General features: G+C 42.7%; 1 protein-coding gene across 1 annotated transcript; it reads right to left on the bottom strand.

Annotated features, from left to right (window-relative positions):
- Positions 1–394: 394 nt before the first annotated feature.
- On the bottom strand, positions 395–22,614 carry TKT (transketolase). The gene is made up of 14 exons (XM_048315469.1): positions 22,384–22,614; positions 17,519–17,636; positions 16,084–16,197; positions 15,317–15,414; positions 13,482–13,673; positions 12,556–12,674; positions 11,459–11,652; positions 10,766–10,930; positions 9,999–10,155; positions 5,406–5,536; positions 4,283–4,366; positions 4,021–4,114; positions 2,291–2,413; positions 395–688 (listed from the first exon to the last, which is right to left on the bottom strand). Exons 1-14 carry the CDS (start codon positions 22,488–22,490, stop codon positions 501–503), a joined length of 1,884 nt encoding a protein of 627 aa, XP_048171426.1. The 5' UTR covers positions 22,491–22,614; the 3' UTR covers positions 395–500.
- Between the last annotated feature and the right edge of the window lie 457 nt (positions 22,615–23,071).

Genomic DNA, 23,071 nt, shown 5'->3' with positions numbered 1-23,071 from the left:
CAAAAAAAAAGGCAACTTACACGTTGACCTGCATCCTCTTGGGTACCTGGGAATTTCCTGCTCTTCTTCCAGATTCTTCTTTAATCCATCTCAGCACCAGCTGCAAGTTCCTATGAAGAGTTTCAACTTCTTTCACTGAGCTTGTGCTCTCTGCACTACCATTCAGCATGTCCTACCTGAGCCCAGGGCTCTGCTGGGCCCTACCTCCCCACTTGTGCCCCAGGACCTGGAACATCCCATCCCACTTCAGCATCATCCAGCACATTGGGTACTTCCTCCTTGCCTTTGGCTTTAAATGGCTGGGGGCAGTGCAGAGAGGAGGGACTCAAAACATTCAGGTATTACCCCATTACACCAAACCCCACAGAGAAAAGAAGAGGTTAAGCCCCAGAAGGTTTTTTAAGCTGGTATTTTTATTAGAACTCTCTACATAAAGCACCTTTGCCTGCCTTAACCTCTCCCAACGCAGCTCTTCGTTACACAGCACGAGATGCTTCGAGCTACTCCGCGTTCCTGGATTTGGACACGGCCGCCCTCACCGCCTGCATGATGGCATCCTTGTCAATGCCAAACATCCTCAGCAGCTCCGCTGGCTTCCCGCTGCGGGGCACGTGGGACACAGCCAGGCGAGTGACGGTGACGCCGGGCTCGCCCACGACAGCGGCACACACGGCCTCGCCCATGCCACCTGCGGAGAGAGGGCAGACAACGGCACTGATGGAGTGTCCGAGCAGGGAACAGCCACACTGGCTGTGTGTGTCTGAGCAAAGGGCCCTGCAAATTACAGCCTCCATTCCCAGGCTTAGGAAAACACCAATCACACGTGTCTGAGTGGGCCAACTGTGAAATGAAAACGTCCCTGGAGCAAAGGCACTCTGAGGACGAGCAGGCTCCTGTTTCTTAGGTACTCAGCCACCAGCAGCAGGATGCACCTGCCTCTCAAGGGCACAGGACTGTCAGCAAGCTCTCATCACCTCAGCATCAGCCACCAGGAACCAGGTTTAAAAATACACTTAGACTGAAGAGCATTACAAGTGTACTTAACATGCTGACATTCCAACCAATCTCATCAGCACTTCAGAGCTCCATCTTTTCACAGTGCCTGTACGTGCCACTGGGCACCTCTCTGGGTTATGTAATGTATTCACAACCTTTGCTCAGAGCTCTGCTCTGACTCACTATCAGTCACAGGGACAAAGGATGCAACGGGAACTGCATGGAGGCAGGAGAGACACTGGAAGCAGAAGTACTAGGGAAGAAAAAACCAGGACTTGTGTCAAAAGCACGTACTGTGAGACCTGGTAAAAGAGGCCCTTTAGGTGTTATCCTTCAGCCAGAGTGTATCCAGGATCACAGGGCTGCCCACAGCTCCAGGCACGGTGGAATTTAACCAAACTGAGCCTCCAGCCAGAGGCACCTCTGTGGATGCAGCTGGTGAGATGAGTGTGATGGGGCCTGCAATGCACTCAGGGTTGTGATGCACAGACACCTGGCCTGCCTGCACCACAGAGCACTGTGCCAGCACAAAGCCCCTGTTCAGCACCTCACAGTTAAGACTGCCATCTTGCAAACCTGCAGTAAAATACTTGTCCAGAGCTGAACACTAAGCTGGAAAATGATGAGGTTCAGTGATCTATCACCATCCATAGTCTGGGACAAAGGTATGGTGCATCCAGCACTCATGGTAGAACCAGCTCACTTCAGGTACCCTGGCGATTATATCCCCTGGCGATATCCCACCTTAAATTAGGACAATATTCTCATAACTGTAGTTACTAATTTCTGTTAGTAGGTATCTATGATGGTGGAGAGGAAAAAGGGAGGAATTTATCTCAGAGTAACTGTGGAAAACCTACAGAAACTGCCCAAACCATCTGATTTCAAGCAACCTGGAGCCAAGCTTTTGGATGCACAGCAATGGTCTCTCTTGCAATTTCACACCTGCAGAGCAGCTGCTGTACAGCCATTCAGAGAGCACTGTGCAGAACCCCTGCAGCACAGCAGGAATTTACAATTTCACTGGGCACAAATGAATCCAGACTTCACTTGGACCAAGTGCACAAAGGGCACACAAGGCCAAGTTAGTCAGAAAGGCAGCCCTGATTACCCCTTACATCTCAGGAACCTCTCAACCCTCAGTGTCACTTTGTAATCCTAACAGCACCAAAAAAGGCTGAAATGTCTCTTTTGCTTTAATGGGATGACAGTATCAGGTCCCGTACTCCTCTGTCAGGTCAGAAACTGGGAGCTTCCAGCCTCTGAGGGCTGTGACTGCCCAGACCCCACTCACCTTCATGGTAGTGGTCCTCAACAGTGATAATCCTGCCCTTGGTTGCTCTTGCACTTTCAAGTATTGTCTTCTTATCCAGGGGCTTTATAGTGAAGGGATCAATCACACGGATGTAGATTTTTTCTGCATAAATAAATGAAATTATTTGCAACAATGAATTGCAACATGCAAGACAATGCCAGTGGTACGGGCAATGGCTGTGATCTCCTAGACCATTATGAGAACTGCCCACATGAACTCCCAGGTTCATGCACCTATGGCTCATCTACCACAGAACCCAGCCAAGCCTAATTTTTCTATGTATTCTTTCTCCGTGCACCTTGTGGAACAGTGATATCCATTCATTCACAGACATGATGGAGGAGGCTTGGATGAGGGACTCAAGGTTACCAGGAGCACCCATCAGCAAAAGTCATGTAACTGGCTTTCCCCAAGTAAGAGCAGAATTCAGTCCCCAGAAAATCCTCCTTATTCAGACTGTCAATTGTAATTTTTTTCCCAGACCTTTATTTTACCTTTAACTTTACTGTCAAGCCAAGTACAATTTCCACCTGATTCTTCAGTCTGTAGGCATTCTGAATTCTTTCTTCACTGCAGGCTGCCACATCTCAGGTGTGCCCATCTGAACTCCCCGGCCCCACTGGGGCACCCTTAAGGTTGGTTGGCATCACACCCAGAATCTGCCCTGCCCTCGTAAGGCAGGCCCAGATGGCTCATTACAGCTACACACAAATGGCAATTGTTTATAAAGAATAGCGATTATGTGAGGTTGTCTCTGACCCTGGCTGGCTGAACACTGGGCTGACTCCTACACATGAAGAGGCCCTATTGTCACAGTTTTGTGACTGAAGGCTCTTTAGTGGCCAATATATTTTGGGTATTAGACGCTGCCTCTGCACTATGGGATTATCTCTCCAGAGGTGATTACTCAGACTTCAAGATCAGCAGAGCACTGTAAAGCATGGTAAATGTAGAAAAATAACAATGGTTCTGAAAACACAACTTTCAAAATGCCCTAAGCTTGGTGACTCAAGGTCATGTCAAAGTATCAGTCCACCCAGATACGGCACACAAAGCTCCCCATAAGCCACAGGCACCATTACTGTATTACCTCCTGCTATTTGTAATCTCTTCCTCAGCAGAGGCCCCTGACTCACAGATGGGTTTTTGATGGTTCCTTTATTTCACTGAAGGATTATCATTGCTGTGGCATATCAGTGACTTGAGTACTGCCACAGATTTGTGCCCCTTCCAGGCTAGTTCAGAGCTACTACATTCAAAGGAACCCAGGTTATCAATGAGCCCAGCCCAGGGCCAGGTGCCCACGGGCACACAGGTGACGGGCTGCGGTTTGGGACCTGGCCCCAGCCTGTTTGCAGCCGATCGTGCTGTACCTGGCCCACCCAGACCAGCTGCCACTCCTGCTTCTCACACAGGGTCCCCAAGCCTCTGCCCACAGGGCACTATCACAGATCAGCAATTCTAAGGAGACCTTGATCTGATCTGTTTGACAATTTTCATGGCCACTAATGCTGCTAAGCCAACTAAAACCTCCTCCTTTAGGCAAGACTGGCAGCTGCACGCTGTGTTGTACTGTATCAGCTAACAGGTGACTGACTAGCTGTCTGAACAGTGTAATTAATGTTTACCAGTACAAAGGGTCAGCAGTTAGGCTGACTGGTATTGATTTTTTTTCTGTGTTAAATTACAAAAAGGAAAAAAAGCCCCACCTTTTCTTAGCTGCTCTGCTGCAGCCAGTGCTTCATGCAGAGTGACTCCTGCTCCAATCACAGTCACTTGGTCATCCTTACTCTTCAAAACCACCTGCAAGAAAAAATCTCCATGTGTTTTTAACACTAAATCTTACTGGGTATTTTTACATTTCTAGAGATTTTAATGAAAAGATCAAATCTTTGGCATTGCAATACTTTAGAGGGAAAAGGGCGTTTCCAAAAGGAACACTGTGGTTTTTTTCTGATTCTATTTATTTACCTTTGCCTGTCCAATATGGAAGTCCTCATTGTTGTTGTAAATGACAGCGTTTTCAGGACGACTAGTTCTGATGAAACAAATGCCCTGTTTCCAAAGTAAACATGTTAGAAGTTAGGAAAACAGAAAAGTGTTGACATTCTAGTTGATAAAACCTACGAAAAAACCCCCATCAAAATGACTTTTTCTATTTGTCTGATGTTCACCCTTCTAAGTTACCTCTGGTTCTTATAAGTAAGCCCTCTCTGTCCCACCAATTCCCATTAGCCCTTTGTGGCAGCTGGTTGCTTCAAACAGTACAAAACACTTCACCTCCTCTTAAAGCACACTGATAACTTCTAATTTCCTTTCTGATTCCAAGATATTTATTTCTCTTTTGTTCTCTTGGGGAAATGGAGAATCCTACTCGAGTTAATTAGACTCTTAGAACTGTACCATGTATATGCTACTTTACTCTGTCAATTTTAAATTAGAGAAGAAATGCTGGGCTGAAAGCAAGGAAAAATGCATCAGTTAAAGTTCAGATGCCCTTCCAGAAGAAGCAGAAAACTTGTACTTTAATCTCTTCTTCACACTCCTTTCTCCATCTCCCATCTTTTTTTCCACAAACCACTCACCCCATTTGTTACACACCAAATTTCCACACTCCCTCATGGAAAACCTGTAGTGGCAAGATTGAAAGTTTTCAGATCATTTGCTCCTTTCTCAAAAAAAACTCCTATGGCAGCCAATGGAAGTATCAATCAAGGAGATGATCAAAATCCTCAATATAAATTTATCTTTCCATATCCAGCTTCAAGTCTGACCCCAGAGATAATGTACTAGGAGAGCAATTTTAAATTTACTAAAGGCCTAAGGGAGTTACTCAATATAGATTCAAACTGCATTTGGTGTGTAATCATTTACATCTCCGCAAATCTGACCCACAGCATTCCAGACTGTTCATTCTGCACTAGCCTGGACAGAATGTCTGTAACCTTTCCTTGCAAAGAAAACATCCCACTGCCACGCTGGAGCCTCCGGAAGAATTTATGTGGGTAGAGACATGCAAGAAACATGCCAGAGGCAACAAGAGTAGTACAAAAGACAGAATTATTCTCTGGCTCAGAAATACTGTGATGCAAACCTTGGTGTTGGCAGCTATTTCCACTGCTTTTTCAGTGGCTACAGCATCACTGGGGTAAAACACAGTGGAATTGGGAATAGCCCGGAACATGGACAGATCCTCCAGTCCCATTTGAGATGGCCCATCCTCACCTGAAAGAATTAAAGCAGGGTTACAAAAGAGCAAGTGCACATTTTTGACAATCACTCAATACAGAAGTGAGGTTCAATGTAAACCAGGCAAAAAAAAAAGGAGAAAAGGATAAAATCAGGCACACACACAACATGCAAGACTACCTGCTTGAGAAAAGAATCATCTTCTCCTTAAACTTGGAACCATCTAAACAGTAAATAAGGATAGAAAGAGACTAAAAAGAAAGAAAACTGGGATTAAAAAGAAAAAATAGGAAATAAAGTATAACAATAAAACAACACAAAAGGAATACAACCAAATAGGAAGGGTACAGATACAGAAAGTGGGTCACAAGATTTTTGAGCATCTTCAGATTTACATGTGCTGAGGCAAAATTTATACTTGTCAATAAGTGTTCCTACAGACATAAACTGCTGGAAATGTGAAAGGAGAATTGCATGTGTCCCATGAGAAATGGAAAGTGCAATTGGTGCAACTACTCTCAAATTCTTAGGCTGATTTCAAGATTAAATGAAGGGTATGTACGTATTTTTTAATACTGTAAAAAGGTCTTTTAAGGAGCAGTAGAACATCTGTGTTGTTAATTTAACAACTCAAGCGCCTCGTGGCATAAACTGCAGATCTATGAGAAAGAATCGTTCGCCAGGACACGTGCTGGATGCCATGATTTTCCATGGTTAAAGAAACAACCACCACAACACCCCCCGCCCCCAGTGACCTTATGTAACGGAGCTTTGGGAATGGCACTGTTCCAAACCAACCATGCACAGAGCTCTGAATCCAGTCATGTCACAGCCTGCAGCAGCAGGGCAAAGAGCCTTCCCACATGCACCCGCTACCTGTTATTCAAGAAGGACGAGTTGGCGAGGAAGGAGGAGAATATTTTCCTAAGAGCAGCACAAAATTCTGAAGAACTTTAAACAGGTTAAAGAAATAAGTCATTGAACTCTGCCACTGCATATTACTAATAAAGTAAGCACCAACCAGGAAGAGGAAGTGTCTCAGCTCTCAGTGATGACATGGAAAAACCCTCTCAACATCACAGTTTCTAAATGGCTGCACTCTGAATGAGAGGGATCCCCAGTGGGAATTTTCCTTTCCTAAAATGCACCCACACAATGAAGACATAGAAGAAAAGTGAAATTATGAAGAATAAAATTATCAGGTGATAATTTTAAAAACCTGAATCTAAATCTTATCCAAGGTGGAGAGTTACTACTCATGCTTGTCCTGCTTTTGCTACAATGGTGCCAATACCACCAGCATTCAAAGCTCCTCAATTCAATTAAAAGTAACCTACAGACTAGCACCAAGTTGAGTCTGGCCCCAAGTCTTTATGAAAATCCCAATTTATATGGTTTTGGAGTACCACAGATCAAATGAGAGTATAATTCCCAATTACATCTGCAAAACCTACATTTAAAGCTTAATAAAAGAAGTGCTTAATATGAACAGTAGCAAATGTCCAGGATATAAAACAGTCTAATCAATTGATATTTATATTTTTGACACCTGTAAACTACGATTTCTTTTTCCTATATGTTCAGTTTGAAAAATACAGATTTTTCCATTATTCTCTTATGATGTTAAAACTTATTTAATGTTTTGGTCCATCAGCAGCTATTGGTCTAAGAGTGAACTTAGTACAAGTTCAGAAGGTCATTGTGAAAGTTATTTCTCATAAATTTAAAGGGTTCAAATTTCAGTGCAGCAGAAGCCCAGGTCTACCTAGAACTGCATACATAAAACTTCAATTTTCACCACAGATCCAGATTGGATTCTGAATTCCATGCAGATTTGGAATTCCATGCAGGCCCAAAATTCTAATAGGAAGTACACTTCATTCATACCCTTTCATTTAAAATTGAATTTTTTAACTGCTAAAGGATTTCTCTGAATACCTTTCTTTATAACTCTTTATATAAGTTGCAAAACTTTGGGTTAAAATTCTGTTTTGAAAATCAAGTTGAGGCTTAAATGAGATTTGTACCTCAAACAACTTTATAAATCCAAGTCTGCACTTCACAGTCACAGCTCCCAGCAGAACATTTCATGTGCTGAAATTTGAAACTTGGAAGTGTAGTTCTAGGAGACAATTCGGGTAACCCAAAGGAGTTTTATCTTCTTAAATGAGCAAAGACCAAACCTAATTGGCTTTTGCACCAACACGCTGCTTGCTAAAAGTCTGAAGGGGCAAGGACTGATTTTAGTAAGAAAAGAGGCTTGTAACAATCCTTCCCTCAATTACATACAAAAGGCATAATCTGATACACACTATATACAGTCTCTGCTCCAGAAAACCATACTGCTACAAGTTCACTTTGAGGTTTGGGATGAGATCACACATGTTTATGAAGCATCTTTAAATCTTTACCAATATTACAGGTCAAATTAACTATTTTGTTTTAAATGAAAAAAAAAATCCAACTCTACTCCAAGCCTTACTGCCAGCCAGAACTATTAAATCAACTGAAAAATTGATGTATGCAGAGAGCCTTAATTTACTACCCCTGTCAGCTCTCCTTCTCTTTCGCTTTCCCTAGAAATACCTACTAGTTTTTCAAGCATGAATGTCTACTTGCATTTTCCTTCTTGGTATGCAAGTCTGTTCCTGTTTTCATGGGTCATGTCTATGCATTTCAAATAAAAAATAAAATTCTCTTCCTCCTTCAAACCAAAGCCAACCCCAACATGATCTGACGTATTCCAAACAGTTATGGTGGGAAGCCAAGACCAGAGAAGGCTCTGCTGGTGAGGGCCCTCAGCCAGTTGGTTGAGATGTGCTGGCTCAGCTGCCTTTCTCTCCCTGGCAAACCCTTTTCCCACACCTCTCAGGTGGATGGACTTGCAGGACAGGGCCTGGAGGAGCAAAGTTCCTTCTGCAGTAAGATATCCCAGGTTCGGCTGGGAGAGTTCATTTTTTTCCTTAGCTGGTACAGTGGTGTGTTTCATATTTAGGATGAGAATACTGTTGATAACACACCGATGTTCTGGTTGTTGCTGTGTGGTGTTATCCTAAATCAAGGACTTTTCAGTGTTCTCATGCTCTGCCAGTGAGGAGATGGACAAAAGGCTGGGAGGGACCATGGCCCAGACAGCTGACCCAAGCTGGCCACAGGGACATTCCATACCACAGAATGCCATGCTCAGCATATGAACTGGGGGGAGTTGGCTGGAAGGGGCTGACCACAGCTCAGGGACAGGCTGGGCATTGGTCAGTGGGTGATGAGAAATTGTATTGTGCTTGTTTTTTGGGCTTTATTTTTATAATTACAATTATTATTAGTAGTAGTATGTTTTACTTTGTTTCATTTATTAAATCATTCTAAACTCACAGGTTTTTTTCTGATTCTCCTCCCAATCCCACTGCAGGGACAGGGAGTGTGTGAGTGGCTGGGACGTACTTGGTTGCCAGCTGGAATTAAACCACAACAGATCAGGCTCATCAGCTCCTGAGCAATCTCAACATACAAGAGTCTATGGGAGCTGATGAGATGCATCCCAGAGTCCCAAGGGAATTGGCTGATGTAGCTGCCAGGACACTCTCCATGAAAAGTCACAGCAGTACCAGGTGGAGCCCTTGGTGACTGGAAAAAGGGAAACACTGCACTCAGTTTTAAAAAGGGGAAAAGAGAGGATCCTGGGAACTACCAACTACCACCCTGTGCCTGGGAAGATCCTGGAACAGATTCTCCTAGAAGGTGTACTAAGGCACATGGAGGACAGGGAGGTGATCCAAGACAACTACGGGTAAGTCCTGCCTGACTTTGAGCAACCTGGTCTAGTGGGAGATGTTGGAATGAGATGACCTTTAAGGTCCCCTTTCTATGATTCAATGTTCTGAATTATGTAATGGCTTCACAGTTCCTGTTTCATCAGTACTTGAGAGGTTTTGGATTTTTTTAATCACCATATCAACAATTTCAGTAGTGAAAAATACTGGGATAAGTTGAAGTAGTTATTTCAAATGTGTGATCTCTAAAGTGTTTTTGAGATAGATAGACAAGAGCATCTGTGCAAGAACAGTATCATTAGTTTCTCACTTTAGAGACTGGGAAACAAAGGTACAGTAAGCACATGACTATTCTCTCCACAGAAGAACAGAAGACATCAGCTGCAAAGATGAAATGGAACCTAAACTCCTCAGTTTCAGTCCAATCCCTTTATATCAGTCTTCACTTGTACAGTAGAAAAGCTTGTAGGGAAAAGTCCTATTTTCATCAGGCCAAAGAGGAAAAAAAAGCAGATGACAGCTTGAAATTTTTCTCATTCTTTCTAAATGTGACAATGTGTCCCACAAAAGTGGATTTGCAAATACAACTTCGTCCTGTCGATGCTGCTACTGTTACACCACCCTAGCTGTAATAAACCTTTCCTCCACAGAGCAGAATCCATTTGACTGCTAGACACTTATCACTAAATGGATGGGGACTGCTGCTAGGAGGGTGTGGGTGCCCTTACCGATGGAAACCCCGCAGTGAGAGCCGCAGAGGTTGATGTTGCTCTCGGAGATGGCAGCCATGCGGATCTGGTCAAATGACCGCGAGAAGAAGGTGGCAAAGGTGCTGGCAAAAGGAACGGTCCTGTCACGAGTGGCACAACCAACTGCAATGCTCACCTGAAAGAGGGACATTGGACAAGAACAGTGAATTCATCATTTATCAGTTGTTTCCAGGACACCATCTGTGGGACTTCTTGCCCTAAAAATTTAGCAAGAAGCTCTCAACACAGATTAAAAACCTCTGTTTAGTCCTGCTTCTAATTGCTGGTGTTCCCAGAAAGGGAAGGAGGCAACTCAGCCTCCCAGTGTCTATCCTTCAGCATCTCCTCTGCTCCTTGCTTCAACTGCCAGCTGTTACTGTTATTCTTACTGGCAGCTTCTTTTCTTTATCTACTTCAAGCAGCCATTCACAGATTTTTAAGACTTATCCCCTCTTTCTTCTCCTGGATCAAAGGCTTACATTCTCAGTCCAACAGACATGCTCTTGCTGTCTCCAGCAAACAAAAATCATCATTACTAAGAGGGAATGGATTTACCTGTGTTATTTGGACTGGTATTTACTAAAAGAGCCCTTCTTTAGCAAAATGGAAATTAAAACAAGGTTGCTAAATTGGTTATTGCTACAATTACGTCATACATTTATTTGAAAACAATTAGACCCTGCATTTTAAGGGGACTCACACTGAATGGTTATACTGATCTTTCAATAAACCAAGGGAGCAGTTACCATGTTCTGCTCAGCAATGTAGCACTCGATGTATCGACTGGGATGTTCCTTCTTGAAGAGCTCTGAGAAGGTGGAGTTCTTTGTGTCGCCATCCAGAGCAATCACTCGATCATTAGCGTGGCCCAGTTTTGCAAGCGCAACCCCGTAAGCTTTGCGGGTGGCCCACTGCAAAAGGGAAACACACCAGGGCTGCTGTAACTTGCTGCTTCTAGAGGCTTTTTTCTCTTCCTATTTCATTGTTTTCAAATGATAGCAGTATCAAAAGTACATACGAGAACGGTGACACACAGAACAGTAAACAAGCCCACAATGAAGCATTAGAAAATACATCTGTGCTGAAACTGGCAACTCCCCATCAATCCTGCTAGGAAATGTTTAAAACCTTGCTTTCCAATCATGGAAATTCACTGAACCTCAAGGAGTTTCTTCCATTTCAAATGCACATAAAGTAGTTTAGAAAATTGATAATGATCATGAAATGAAGAACGATTTGAATCTTCATATTTTAATGTATTTATATACCCTTTCAATACCCAGCAAGTTGATTGTCTCTGTCACACCACAGAAACAGGTGTTTGCCTACTGAGAATAGGTGGGTAGTTGAAATTGTGGCAAGGGATAACACACCTCCCATCCAGTTAAACAGTCTCACACTTTGAAATATCTGACAAACAGTGGAAAAGAAGGGAATACCTTTTCTCCCACTTTATAAGTTGGTGGAGATGGCATCTTAATGTTTCTAATATTTACTATAGGTGCATCTTCTTCTGGAAGGGCTGGAGAAAGCTTTTTCTTGTTTTGGATCCTGTCATCTATTTCCTGAATGACTTGTTCAGCCATATTTTTCGGAAGGGGCTTTCCATGCCAGCTTTCCTTATCTTCAACACCTGTGTATTTCAAAAAAACATTACAAGTAAGAAAAGTATAAAAACAATTTAGGTTTTTAGCTGCAGATTTTACCCAGATAAAAGTGCAACAGAGTATGACAGTCTAGTATTGTCTTCCAAGGAACAAATTACTTGAGCAATTACAGTGGTATTCAACTACATTACGACAAACACATTTAAACAAATAGGAGGAATTTTACATAATCAAATAACATATATTCCAAACTTGTGACAAAATCCCAGCATTTTCTACTGAAATTATTTGTAAATTGGCACCTAAAAGACCTGGTCCCTAAGTATGGCAGGAAGCAACCAGTAAATCAGCGTGAACACCTCCCATGAAATTTCAACAGTTAGGCCTATTTAAACAAACTCAGTTAAGTTTGAAACCACAGTTAACCAGGGTGTCCAATTCAAACAAGACCTGATGTTTTACAGCTTTATTTTAATAGCTTCTGATGACTCTTACCTGTGCACCTGGCACTAACAGCCAAATCACATCTCTGGCTGACACACTGCTTTTCCCTAAGTCACTGCAAATAATGAACTTTGCTTGCTTATTCAATGAAAAGGGATGAAGATATTCACTGCTGTAATTAATATTTATCTGGTCAGAAAGGCAAGCTCACAGAGTGCTGCTAAAAGCTGTAGCTAAAGGGAATCACAGCAACCCTTGACACGCTGAGTGTGCATTTATTCCATCCCACGGACACAACACTCCAGAGCTGGCACACATCTCACTTGATAGGACCAAACCAATTTTCTCAGCAATGACGTTGCTGAGAGGTAGAGAAGTTGAAAGACCTTCTGCATGCTATTCCTCAGATGTGCAGGTTCCTTTACTGCAGCACTAGGTACCTATCACACCCACATGCATATGCAAAGCAGTCGTTGCTTTATTACCTGATATGCCTTTGCCTTTAAAAGTCTTTGCAATGATGGCTGTTGGCTGATGTTTGGCCTGGCCAAAGGCTTTGCAAAGCTCCTCCACACTGTGTCCATCCACGATGATGGCATGCCAGCTAAGAACACAAACAGATCAACTGTTTCTAAAGGGTTTTAGCATGTGACACTCTCTGGTAGTCAGCAATAACAATAACAAATACTAACTTCATTCCAGAGCAGTGTCTTTTTAAGAGACCCAAAGTATGCCAGAAACACGAACTAGCATTTATTTGAGACCATAAAAAATAGCACAGCCGCTTTTTTATAATGCAAAATGAGTCACAGGGGGATCAACAGCTATGAGCAAAATTCACAGCCCACAGATAGCTACATTTCTTCAGACATAATGGCCATTTTTAATCACAAGAGCAAATCAAACATCTAGAAATAAGATGAAAACTGACAATAGATGTTGATTAAAAAAACCCCAAACACTCTGGCATAATTTAGTTTCTATTGTATCTGACAATTTTTTGGCATGGGCTTTGCATCTCCATAGAAATATGAAACTAAATGAAAGCCAATACACAAAGAATTCTCTTACAAGTAATGCTCTCCATGCTGTTTTTTTCTGATCTACTTGTTATGATAGGACATGTGGTCACAGTTATAAATCTGAATTTAATGTGATAAAAACAGTTTTAAGGCCCCTAACAGATTTATCTGAGCAAGCAGTCCTTATTTTTCCTCAAAACCAACAAATTCTGCCACTTTTAATATTCCTGCTGCAGCCATAAAGTCGACCAATATCAGGCATTATGATAGACCACCTTCCTTGATGATGGAATCCTTTAGAGCTGAAAGGTCTTTTGAACAATTCTGAGAAGCAAATAAACATACATTTTCAAATGAGAGATTATCCTGAACTTCTCCTACTCACATACCCAAAGGCCTCGCAGCGTTTCTGGTAGATTTCAACGTGATGCTGCAGAGGAGCAGGGTCACTTTGTCCAAGACGATTAATATCAAATATAGCAACAAGATTATCAAGCTTGTAAAAGCCAGCAAAGGCCATTGCCTCCCAAACAGAGCCTTCAGATAACTCTCCATCTCCAAGCAGACAGTACACTCGATAGCTAGAAGAAATTAAAAATGAAAATAAATTAGGTTTGATGTGTAAGCACTACTAAATCAAAACTCCTCCAATAATTCATAGTAAGAATTCACATCATTTTTCTATCCCAAACTCAGTTCCCATTGTTCACTGCATTCACCTCAGCTAAAGTTATGTAACCCTGGACAAATCAAATTAAAATAGTTCTGAGCTGTTACATGTTAGAAAAATAAGATGAGAAATACTGCACTCCTTTCCAAACCTTTGTCTCTAAAAAATCAAGTCTTAAGCCTCTCATTGCAAGGCTTGATGGAACAAACCCATTGAACACTGTCACTGTGACTCAGCAAGATCCTGAACAATGCAGGGACAGTTACCTCTGCTACCTCCTTCCTCCCATACACCCTCTGGGAGGACAACCAACAGGAATTATATCAGGAAACTCTAAATTGTGGATGAGCTCAGCAATGGATTAAAGCATGCTGCATAACAAATTCAGAGTTCAGGAAAAAGATAACCAACATGCTATGACTTTGTAGACTATTTCTCCAACCACTAAAGCCTTTTATTTAGGTAAAACTCAGTGAGCAGGAGTACTGCCTCATCTCTACCAAATTCAGCCACAGCATTTGTCTTTTACTACCACTCTTTTTCTGGATAACAAAACTTTGTAAATGTTTATTACCCACTAAAATTAAAAAAAGAATAGTAAACTAGCCTTCAAATACATACTTTTAAAACAAAATAATCGAGATGGCTGTCAATGATTTTTTTTTACTCAACATGAAGCTAGAACAGACTTTTGATCTGATTCCCACCTGCCTTCAGCTAAATGTGAACTCCTTGCACTGAAGCTGCTCCCCAGTGCTGCACGCAAGACCACCTTTTCCTTTTGTCATGTAAGCACTGGTTAGATTTTTTCCACACGTAGCATCTGCTAAACTCAATTAAAATCAGCAAGTCATCTTTCACAGAAATGATTTCAAGCTAGTGAAGTGTAGGACACATTAACTGGGCAGCCTATGCTCAAATGTACTAGAACTGTCAAATAAAATATATCAACTGCATCAGGCTATTTTCCTCCTCATACAGATTTGCCTTTAGACATCTTCTTTTCTTGTGCACAAAACAAATGGCAGGAGCAGTCATTTTTGTCTCTGTGGAGTCGAGTGCCTTTCTGATATCATTTTGGAGCCCTACTTTATGATTCAATTATGCTATTATTGACCATAACAGTTCCTTATCCAACGTTCTCCATTATTTGTCATCTGACTTTGAACAGATATCTCCAGCTTGCACTTTCCTTCTAAAGGGACACATCCAGTCTCAAAATGGCTATCAGTTACTCTCTGGAAGTTAGAGGCTCCTCCAACAACTCACTGTCTTCTCTGCTCAGGAACATCAGCTTGCAATGCTGTCAGGTTACAAAAGAAAGACACTAATTGTTGCTAATCTTTAAACCCTTGGTAGTTTCACTGGTAACAGCTTTGTAATTATCATTTAAAACCTGAATCTGAAATTAGATTTGCGAATGGAGAACAGAATAAAGGAGAATTTGTCTTATCTATGTATGTATGATCTATCTATCTATCTATCTATCTAATTCATTTTAACAAAATTTTCCCAGTGAATGCCTACAATCATGAAATATGAAGATGGAATTACCTGGCTCTGTCAAAGAATTTGCCAGTGTATGCCATTCCACAAGCAGCACCAAGACCCTGCCCAAGGGATCCAGTAGCCACATCAGTGAATGCTTGTCTCTGAGAATAAAAAGACAACAATTACTTTACAGTTAAGAAACAGAGGAAGTAATTTCCAGTGTTAGAAGAAGATGGTTCAACATATATCAAAATGCAGCTTCTCAGCCACAACAATGTGCAAGTCCTTCTAAATCTTGCCTTGAACCTCTGATTTCCCTGCAATGCAGGTACCTTCATGATGACTGTCACAAACTAACTGGGCTCTCTGAGAGGGAAAGGAATTTCTCAGCTATGCTTCAGATGGCAGCAGTTAAGAATTAATGATTTTGTGTAAAAAAGAATCAATTGAAACAACTGGCTGGGAATGGAAGGACCAATGAGGTGACCAAACTGGATATAAACTCTTGAAATACCTCAAAGCTGCTTAAAAGACAAGTGAAACCTGGATGGAACTTTATATAAACATTTATAAAATGGAAAACATTGCCATGCAGGACTGTAGGGGAACTTTACTACAACAACAAAGGTAATTTTTACATGCTAGTTCAAACACAGTTCAAATTCAATTTCAGCTGTGAAGCCATGAATGCCATCATCCTTCTTTAGACTTCATAAAGAAATCTCTATCTTTCCTGTACTGTACAGCTGGCAACCAAAATTGCTGTGAAATACATGCACTTATTGTTTCACACAAAACATAATTTTGTATCAAAGATTATGAGCACTCACTGGCACTGGGTGTCCTTCTAGAACAGAATCAATTTTCCTCAAGTTCAGTAATTCTGCTTCTTGTAGAAAGCCAGCCTCTGCCCAAACAGAATATAAAATTGGTGCTGCGTGACCCTAGAGAGAAACAGATATTTTAAACAAAGAGCAAGTTTCACAAATCCCAAGTATCAGGACAAAACTCTACAAAGCTGACAAACCCTGAAATCAGGTTCTTGTGTGCATTAGGAAGGCACAGAGTTATTAAACAGTTTTACAATGTACACATCCACACTGATGCTTGTTTCCAAGTTCTCCATGCCCCTGCTTAGAGCACCCCAGCAGGATGAGTGGTGTTATCCTGCTAGAACTTCCTTCGATACAAATGTACTCAAGATTGAATGCAATGAGTGACAACAGGCAAAGTTTTAAGCTTTGTACACTTAGACCTTTGTGGAGCAGTCATCTTCCACCCCCGGAACCATCTGGAGTCAAGAGCATGCAGAGGTTTGAAGCCAATTAGCAACTCTGGACAGAAATCCTGATTAATTAGAGAGCTAAAGCAAACATGAGGAAGTGACTGTCTCAGTGCTTCACCACCTCAGCATCAACTGCTTGCTTCTCACTCAATTCCTTCTTTCAGAATGGCCACCAGAAATGGCAACAGTTACATCCAGCACAAGGACATTCACCATGGCTCCACAGCACTACTGTGAGCCACCACTTGAGGAATTCTGCCTCAGAGATGGAACGTGCCTCACTGGAGCACTTCATCTGCCACGTTTTACATCGTTATGTGTTCTGAAGGCCCCTCACCTGCCTTTTTGTCATATGAACAATACATCCCCGTGATTTACAAAGGCACTATGTAACAGGGGACAGAAGCACTAACAGCCAGCACAGACTGGGCCTTTAAGTGTTTTCTGACCCACAGTGGCTTCAGAAGTAGCACTGACTTTAATATCATACTGGCACAGTAGGAATGAGAACTACAAACTACTCACTAACCTGCCCTGTTTCATGTAATGCTCCCTGAGAAGCTGGCAGGAATTAGTGCCCACTGTGATGTGGCTGCAGGCAGAACAGCAGGGCTGCATTTAACAAGAGAGCACAAAAGCCAACTGCAACTGCCTCATTAGAAAATTGGTTATGCCAAAATAAAACAGACCTGATCGATTTTATAGACAATATAGTAACATTTATTATTTAACATAGTGAAGTTAAGACTTACCAGGACACATTATACACACCCTTTTAAACTGTTTTTAAGTTATGCTACAACTTATTTCAGCCAGCTTTTGTCTTTCTGAAGCAGACAAATTCCAGGCTCCCAAGTATTTCCAACAGACTTCTATGCAGATGTAAGTAAGCACAAGTCAAGAAGACAATTTAATCCACAGACAGACAGCTCTTTGCTACAGACTGCAACAGGACAGCAGAACAGTAATTATTTATTTACCTTTGAAAGAACAAACCGGTCGTTGCTCGCATTTCTGGGGTCTTGCACTTTGTACCTCATGGTATGGAAAAACAGCACAGACATAATCTCTGCTGCACTGCAACATGATGTAGGGTGGCTACAAGTCAAGAAGACCCAAGATTACCACTTGTGTTATAGTTTGCTCAGGACTGTATCTTTAAAATATCACTTTATCAGACCCCAACTCCTCAGCATTAAACCACACAAGTCTGAAGTGTCTGATACCCCACCCCTGTGCCGTTCCCCAGTGCCAATCACTTGTACTTTGAGACAAGGGGAGCCTCTGATTTAGTTGAAGTGGATGTTCAATCTAGACCCTGCTGACACAGCTCAAGGACTTATCTTTCAGAGCTCTCCCTTCTTCTCCATGCCAAGAATCACCACCTGAAGGGGTGACTGAAGCACAAGGACCTGTGTCAGTCTGGGCCTGAAATCAGACTCCACTGATTTATCTGGCAGCAGAAATTCACACCAATGCAGAGGAAACAAGGACAGCTTTCCACAGTACTGGAGCCACTCACTGAGTGGAGGAATGAAAAGCATCAGGACTTGTTCAGGCTCTGATGCACATGCAGGGATTGGTAATGCAAGATTAACTTTTGCAGAAAGTTCTGGAACATTTATAATTGCATAATTTAGGAACCATCTCACTGTACCACATTAGAACTGACAGAATAATAATTCTGATTTCTAAAGAGGACATTAAATAATGCAATTCTTGTTTTCATCTTCTACTGAAACTGGATATGGAAATTTACTGTCTTCAGTAAACACCCAGATACACATTGTAAAATACTAAATTGCTTAATCTTTGGCTAAGAGAGGAACCAACACTTTCTACATTTACATCTTTATGAGTTTGAAATATTGTATGAGTTGGTTGATCAAACATTTTGAAGTATCTGGGATAGCCTTTCCCTATCCCAGAACAATCTGGGATAACATTCTTCAACAGCAGCACGAATTCATACTTTAACTTGCGTTAGGAATACACAGGCCCATTTCAGAGGCAACTGGGCCATAAAGTACCAATAAGTGAATATAAAGTTATGTGAAGAGGGTATTTGCAAGTGGCAAATATGGAGATATTCCACGTCAAGGTACATATTTCATCTGAAGTGCAATAGAAGAGCACAGAATTACTTTTATTTATCTACATTATTGTAATTTATGTAATGATCACTGTAGTTCTTATGCACCTGGAAGGAGTGGCACTACTTGACCACTTGGGAGTACCAGCCTTGGCTTTTCACTTGCCATAAAGCTTAAAAGGGGTAAGGAGGCTCTTTAAAAACCTTTCTTGAGTGTGGAAAATAGTATTTTTCAGATTCTACTGGTGTAAACAGCATCATTTTTGACATCAGCCGTTGCTATGGAAGTACAGGAAAGTAAATGATGAACAGTAAGAAGGTTGAAAATGCAGCTTCATCTCACTTTCTCTTCTACCAACATTTACTTTTCCTCTTTAGCAGGATATTCTTAAAATAGTTGATCCTACTTGTAGAACAGGACAAACTGACTATGAAAGTGTCACTTTTGTTTCCCACATGTACATTTACCATGCATGTTAGGATTAGACAACACTTTCACTAGAACTTTCATCAGAATATTTTCTTTTGATAGCAATAAACCTTCCCACCCAACATCCCCAACATAACTGTAATAAGAGAATAAAAACATGCAAAACACTAGCAAAATACAAATTATGGTTAGTGTCCATCCCTTAGTAAGTACTCACACACAGGGAACCAAGAGAATTAGCTTTAAACCATGGTTCAAACATATTAGTAAATATTTATGTATTTGAGTTAATCAATAAGCCTTACATGCTTGTTTAAAGCTTTCATTCCTTTAATTTTATTAACTTTATACTTAACCATACTTCTATGAACTCCTGGTCTTGATTAAAAAAGTTTTAAACCACCTAAAATGGTAGCGTGTGGAAATAAAAAAAAGTAGAAAAATTTAATAAATTACCTGAAAATTGGGGAAAAAAAAATCTTGTTAAAACTGCAGGTTAATTAAATGAATTTCTACTAACAGAAATAACAAAAAAGCCTTAACTTTGAAATACAGTCCTTCAGTAGGAAACCAAACCAAAGTACCCTAGAATACCAAAATCCTGGATCCACATAAAGCCAGGGTAAGATGATGACTCCAAATTAGCTTTGTGGGGTTTTTTTATTACTCTGCATCAATTAATATTTGTTCCATCTACATGTGTCCACTCATTTCAACTAGAAAGGATAGTGGTAGAAAGCTAAAATGGAACACTGAGTCAAAACTAAAAAAAAAAGAAGAAAAAGTAATCTGCAACAAGTGATCACACCACATATTATGAAACTTAACTGCCTCTTAAGAAACTCTTGCAACTTCCACTTTTAAGAATGTATCTATCCTGCTCTAGGAAGCCAAGGCACTGTTTCAAAACTGCAGAAATTTATCATCAGCTACAGGAGAGACTCTACTCATTTCAATGGAAATGTGTGCACTACTTATCTAAAAGAAAAAGCTCTTCCACGCCCCAAAGCAAGTATGTTCAATCTTTACAACTAACTTAATAGAATTTTTTGCCCACGTAAGTAATTTTGAACACAAATTTTTTTTCCAGTTCACTGAATTTTTCCACTCCAGCTGGTGAAGTACTCAAAGTGATGTGTTTGAGCAACTTCAGGATTAGACTGACTTAGCTCTTGTCCAGACAAAGGCTGTACTTCCTTTAACAAAAGGTAAAACAAGTAAAGACTGCAAGAACTGGTGTGTCATATTTACCACACCACCACTTGTGTTGCAATACATGTCACAGTTCACAGAAATTACTTCCTTGAAAGTAATAGGCAGGTTCTGTTTTCTCTGAAGTGCTTTTATTGCAAGTATTTCCCTCCAATTTTACAAACTACACCTTTAACAAACATGCATTTCCTTAACAAATCAAAGCCATCATGACAATTCACTTTTTAAATTAACTAAGCTTCTATTTAAACTTAACTTGCATTCTAACATCTTTTCCCATCCTCAGTGCACACCAACAATTTAAACAAAGTACATTGTCTCAGTTTTTGGAAAACATATTCATAATGCACAGCTGCTTTAGAAATGTCCATGCTTTGCTTAACTCCACAACAGACTGAATGTCTTTTGGGCACGTTACCACACCACCATCTTGACAACCAAATCTTATTAAGAAAATATATTACTTGTCAACAGAATCTTCCCTCAAGAGCCCATCTTTCACAATCTGCTTGTTATCAGGTTGTGTAATAATTTCAGACTACACAACTCCAATGGCAGAATAAACCAGAGGGATTAATGAAATGCCTTTGTGCAAGAAGGAGTCAGTGTTGTAGCAAATGTGAACCAGGGAATAAAAAGCTTGAGTAAAACTACTTTTGCTGTCTCTTCATCAATATGGTGAGAATGGTTTTACTGGTGAATTTCATGGATCGCGGAAGAGAAACAGAGGCTGTAGTGTGATCCTTACTCTTAAACAGCACATCAGACAAAACAGAGATTTTATCTGTTGATTAGACAACTGATACCATACATCCCTGTGGCCTGCTTAAAATACATACTGGAAGCTGAACACAGAAGCTCAAGCTCTACAAAGCACAATTTTTCACTTCCACACAAACTTGTGTAATACTGTACACTGTAGCTCTGAAACAAATCAAGAACTAAAAGGACAATTGTTGGGTATCCCACACTTCTCTCTCCAGACAGGACCCAACAAGACACAGATTTGTAAAAAAGCACTGCTCTGACTGGCCGAGAGGTTTCCCGCGTCCAACACCCCATTTCACAGGAAGAACCACAGCAGCGCTTTCATTTGCTGTCTGCAAACGGAACGAGTAAAGTTCAGCTTCGAGAGCCATGTGAGGCAGCTCATGCCAGGCACAGGGTGGGGACTGTAAGGCAATTCAAAGAAGCTTTATAATATTTTACACACCACCCTCCTTCACACAAACCTCAGCATCCAAGCGATTCCTTCAGATTTTTTTTTTAAACACTGCAGCTAGTTTCAAAGAGGTCCAAAGGAGGAAATTGCAACAAGATGGGATATATGTGAAAAAAAATCCAGCACTTTATATGGAAGCATTCATATATTATTCAAGCAGAAAAAGTGGCTTTAATTTTACATGACTAAAAGCGGATTGTTTGCAGAGATTTTTTTTCCATAGGTAAAGCACGATCAAAGAAAGGATAACCCTGGAATCTGCACACATCAGAGCCCACACTAAATCCTGTCCAGAGGCCTGAATAAACTGCCCATTGGAGACCGCGGGCATTGCACAGATAATCCCACTTGGGCTCACTTGAAATTCTGTGCAGAATTAGTTCCAACTGACGGGCACGCAATGAAAAAGAAGCCGCTTGCGCCTCGGGCACAAATTCTTTGGTTTCCAGTCCTGCACCAACTTAGCATTCCCGGCCTCTCTCCCAGTCACAACACCCGCCGGCACCGGCGACCGACGCGGCCCAGCCCGGGCGGGCTCTGTCGGCGGAGCCCCCGGCCGCCATTTCCACACGTGCCCCCTCCGCATCCATCAGCTCCGGCGGTGCCGGGGCTCCGGGCGGATCAGCCCTGCCCGCTCCCCATCCCCGCGCACGCCGCCCCAGCGCTCCCGCGGGCGGCACGGCCGGGCCCGCAGCATCCCCGCAGCGCGGGCGGGAAGCGGACCGCGGGACCGGGGGCTCTGCCCCCGGGGCACCGAAGCATCTCCGGGAAGCGGGAGCCCGGCACGGCCCCTCGCAGCACCATCCCGAGGCCGGATGCAGCCCCGGGATGCGGGAGCGCGGCTCCGGTGTGCGCCCCAGGGCGCTGCCCGCCCGCCTCCCTTACTCACCCGGAGCCGGCCGCGGTCGTGGCCTTGATGGAGTTGATGCGGAGCCGGTTGGCCGTATCCTTCAGCGCCTGCAGCGTCTGCTGGTCGGGTTTGTGGTAATCCTCCATGTGGGCGACGCGGGAGGGCGGCGACGGCTGAACCTGGGTTTGAGCTGGGCTCGGCAAGGGCTGCGGCAACGCGGCTCACCCGGACCGAGCGCGGGGGCGCAGAGAGAAGGGCGGGGGCGGGGAGAGGAGCGAGGGGGCGGAGAGTGGAGCGGCCACCTCCCCCCTCCGTCTTCCCTCCCGCCCGCGGGCGGGGCGGGCCGGGCCGGGGCCGCTCTGGGCGCTGCGGGGGCCCCGCGGCGGCCCCGGCTCCTCCCGCGGGCGCCATTTCCGTCGCGCGAGGCCGTGCGCGGTGAGGCGGCGCTGAGGGCGGGGGAGCCGCGCTCCTCTCTTACCGCCGTTCAGGGAATCACAGAAGTGTTAGGGCTGGAAGGGAGCTCTGGAGACCGCCCAGTCCAACCCCCCTGCCAAGGCAGGGTCACCCAGAGCAGGTGACACAGGAACGAGTCCAGGTGAGTTTGGAATGTCTGCAGAGAGGGGGAGTCCACACCTTCCCTGGGCAGCTGTTCCAGTGCTTCCACCCCCCGTAAAGAAGTTCTCTCTCATGTTGAGGTGGAATTTCGTGTTTTAGCTTTAGCCATTGT

This window comes from Corvus hawaiiensis, chromosome 11, assembly GCF_020740725.1.
Source record: "Corvus hawaiiensis isolate bCorHaw1 chromosome 11, bCorHaw1.pri.cur, whole genome shotgun sequence".
Lineage (NCBI taxonomy): Eukaryota > Metazoa > Chordata > Aves > Passeriformes > Corvidae > Corvus > Corvus hawaiiensis.
This window is presented reverse-complemented; position numbering and strand designations above follow the sequence as displayed.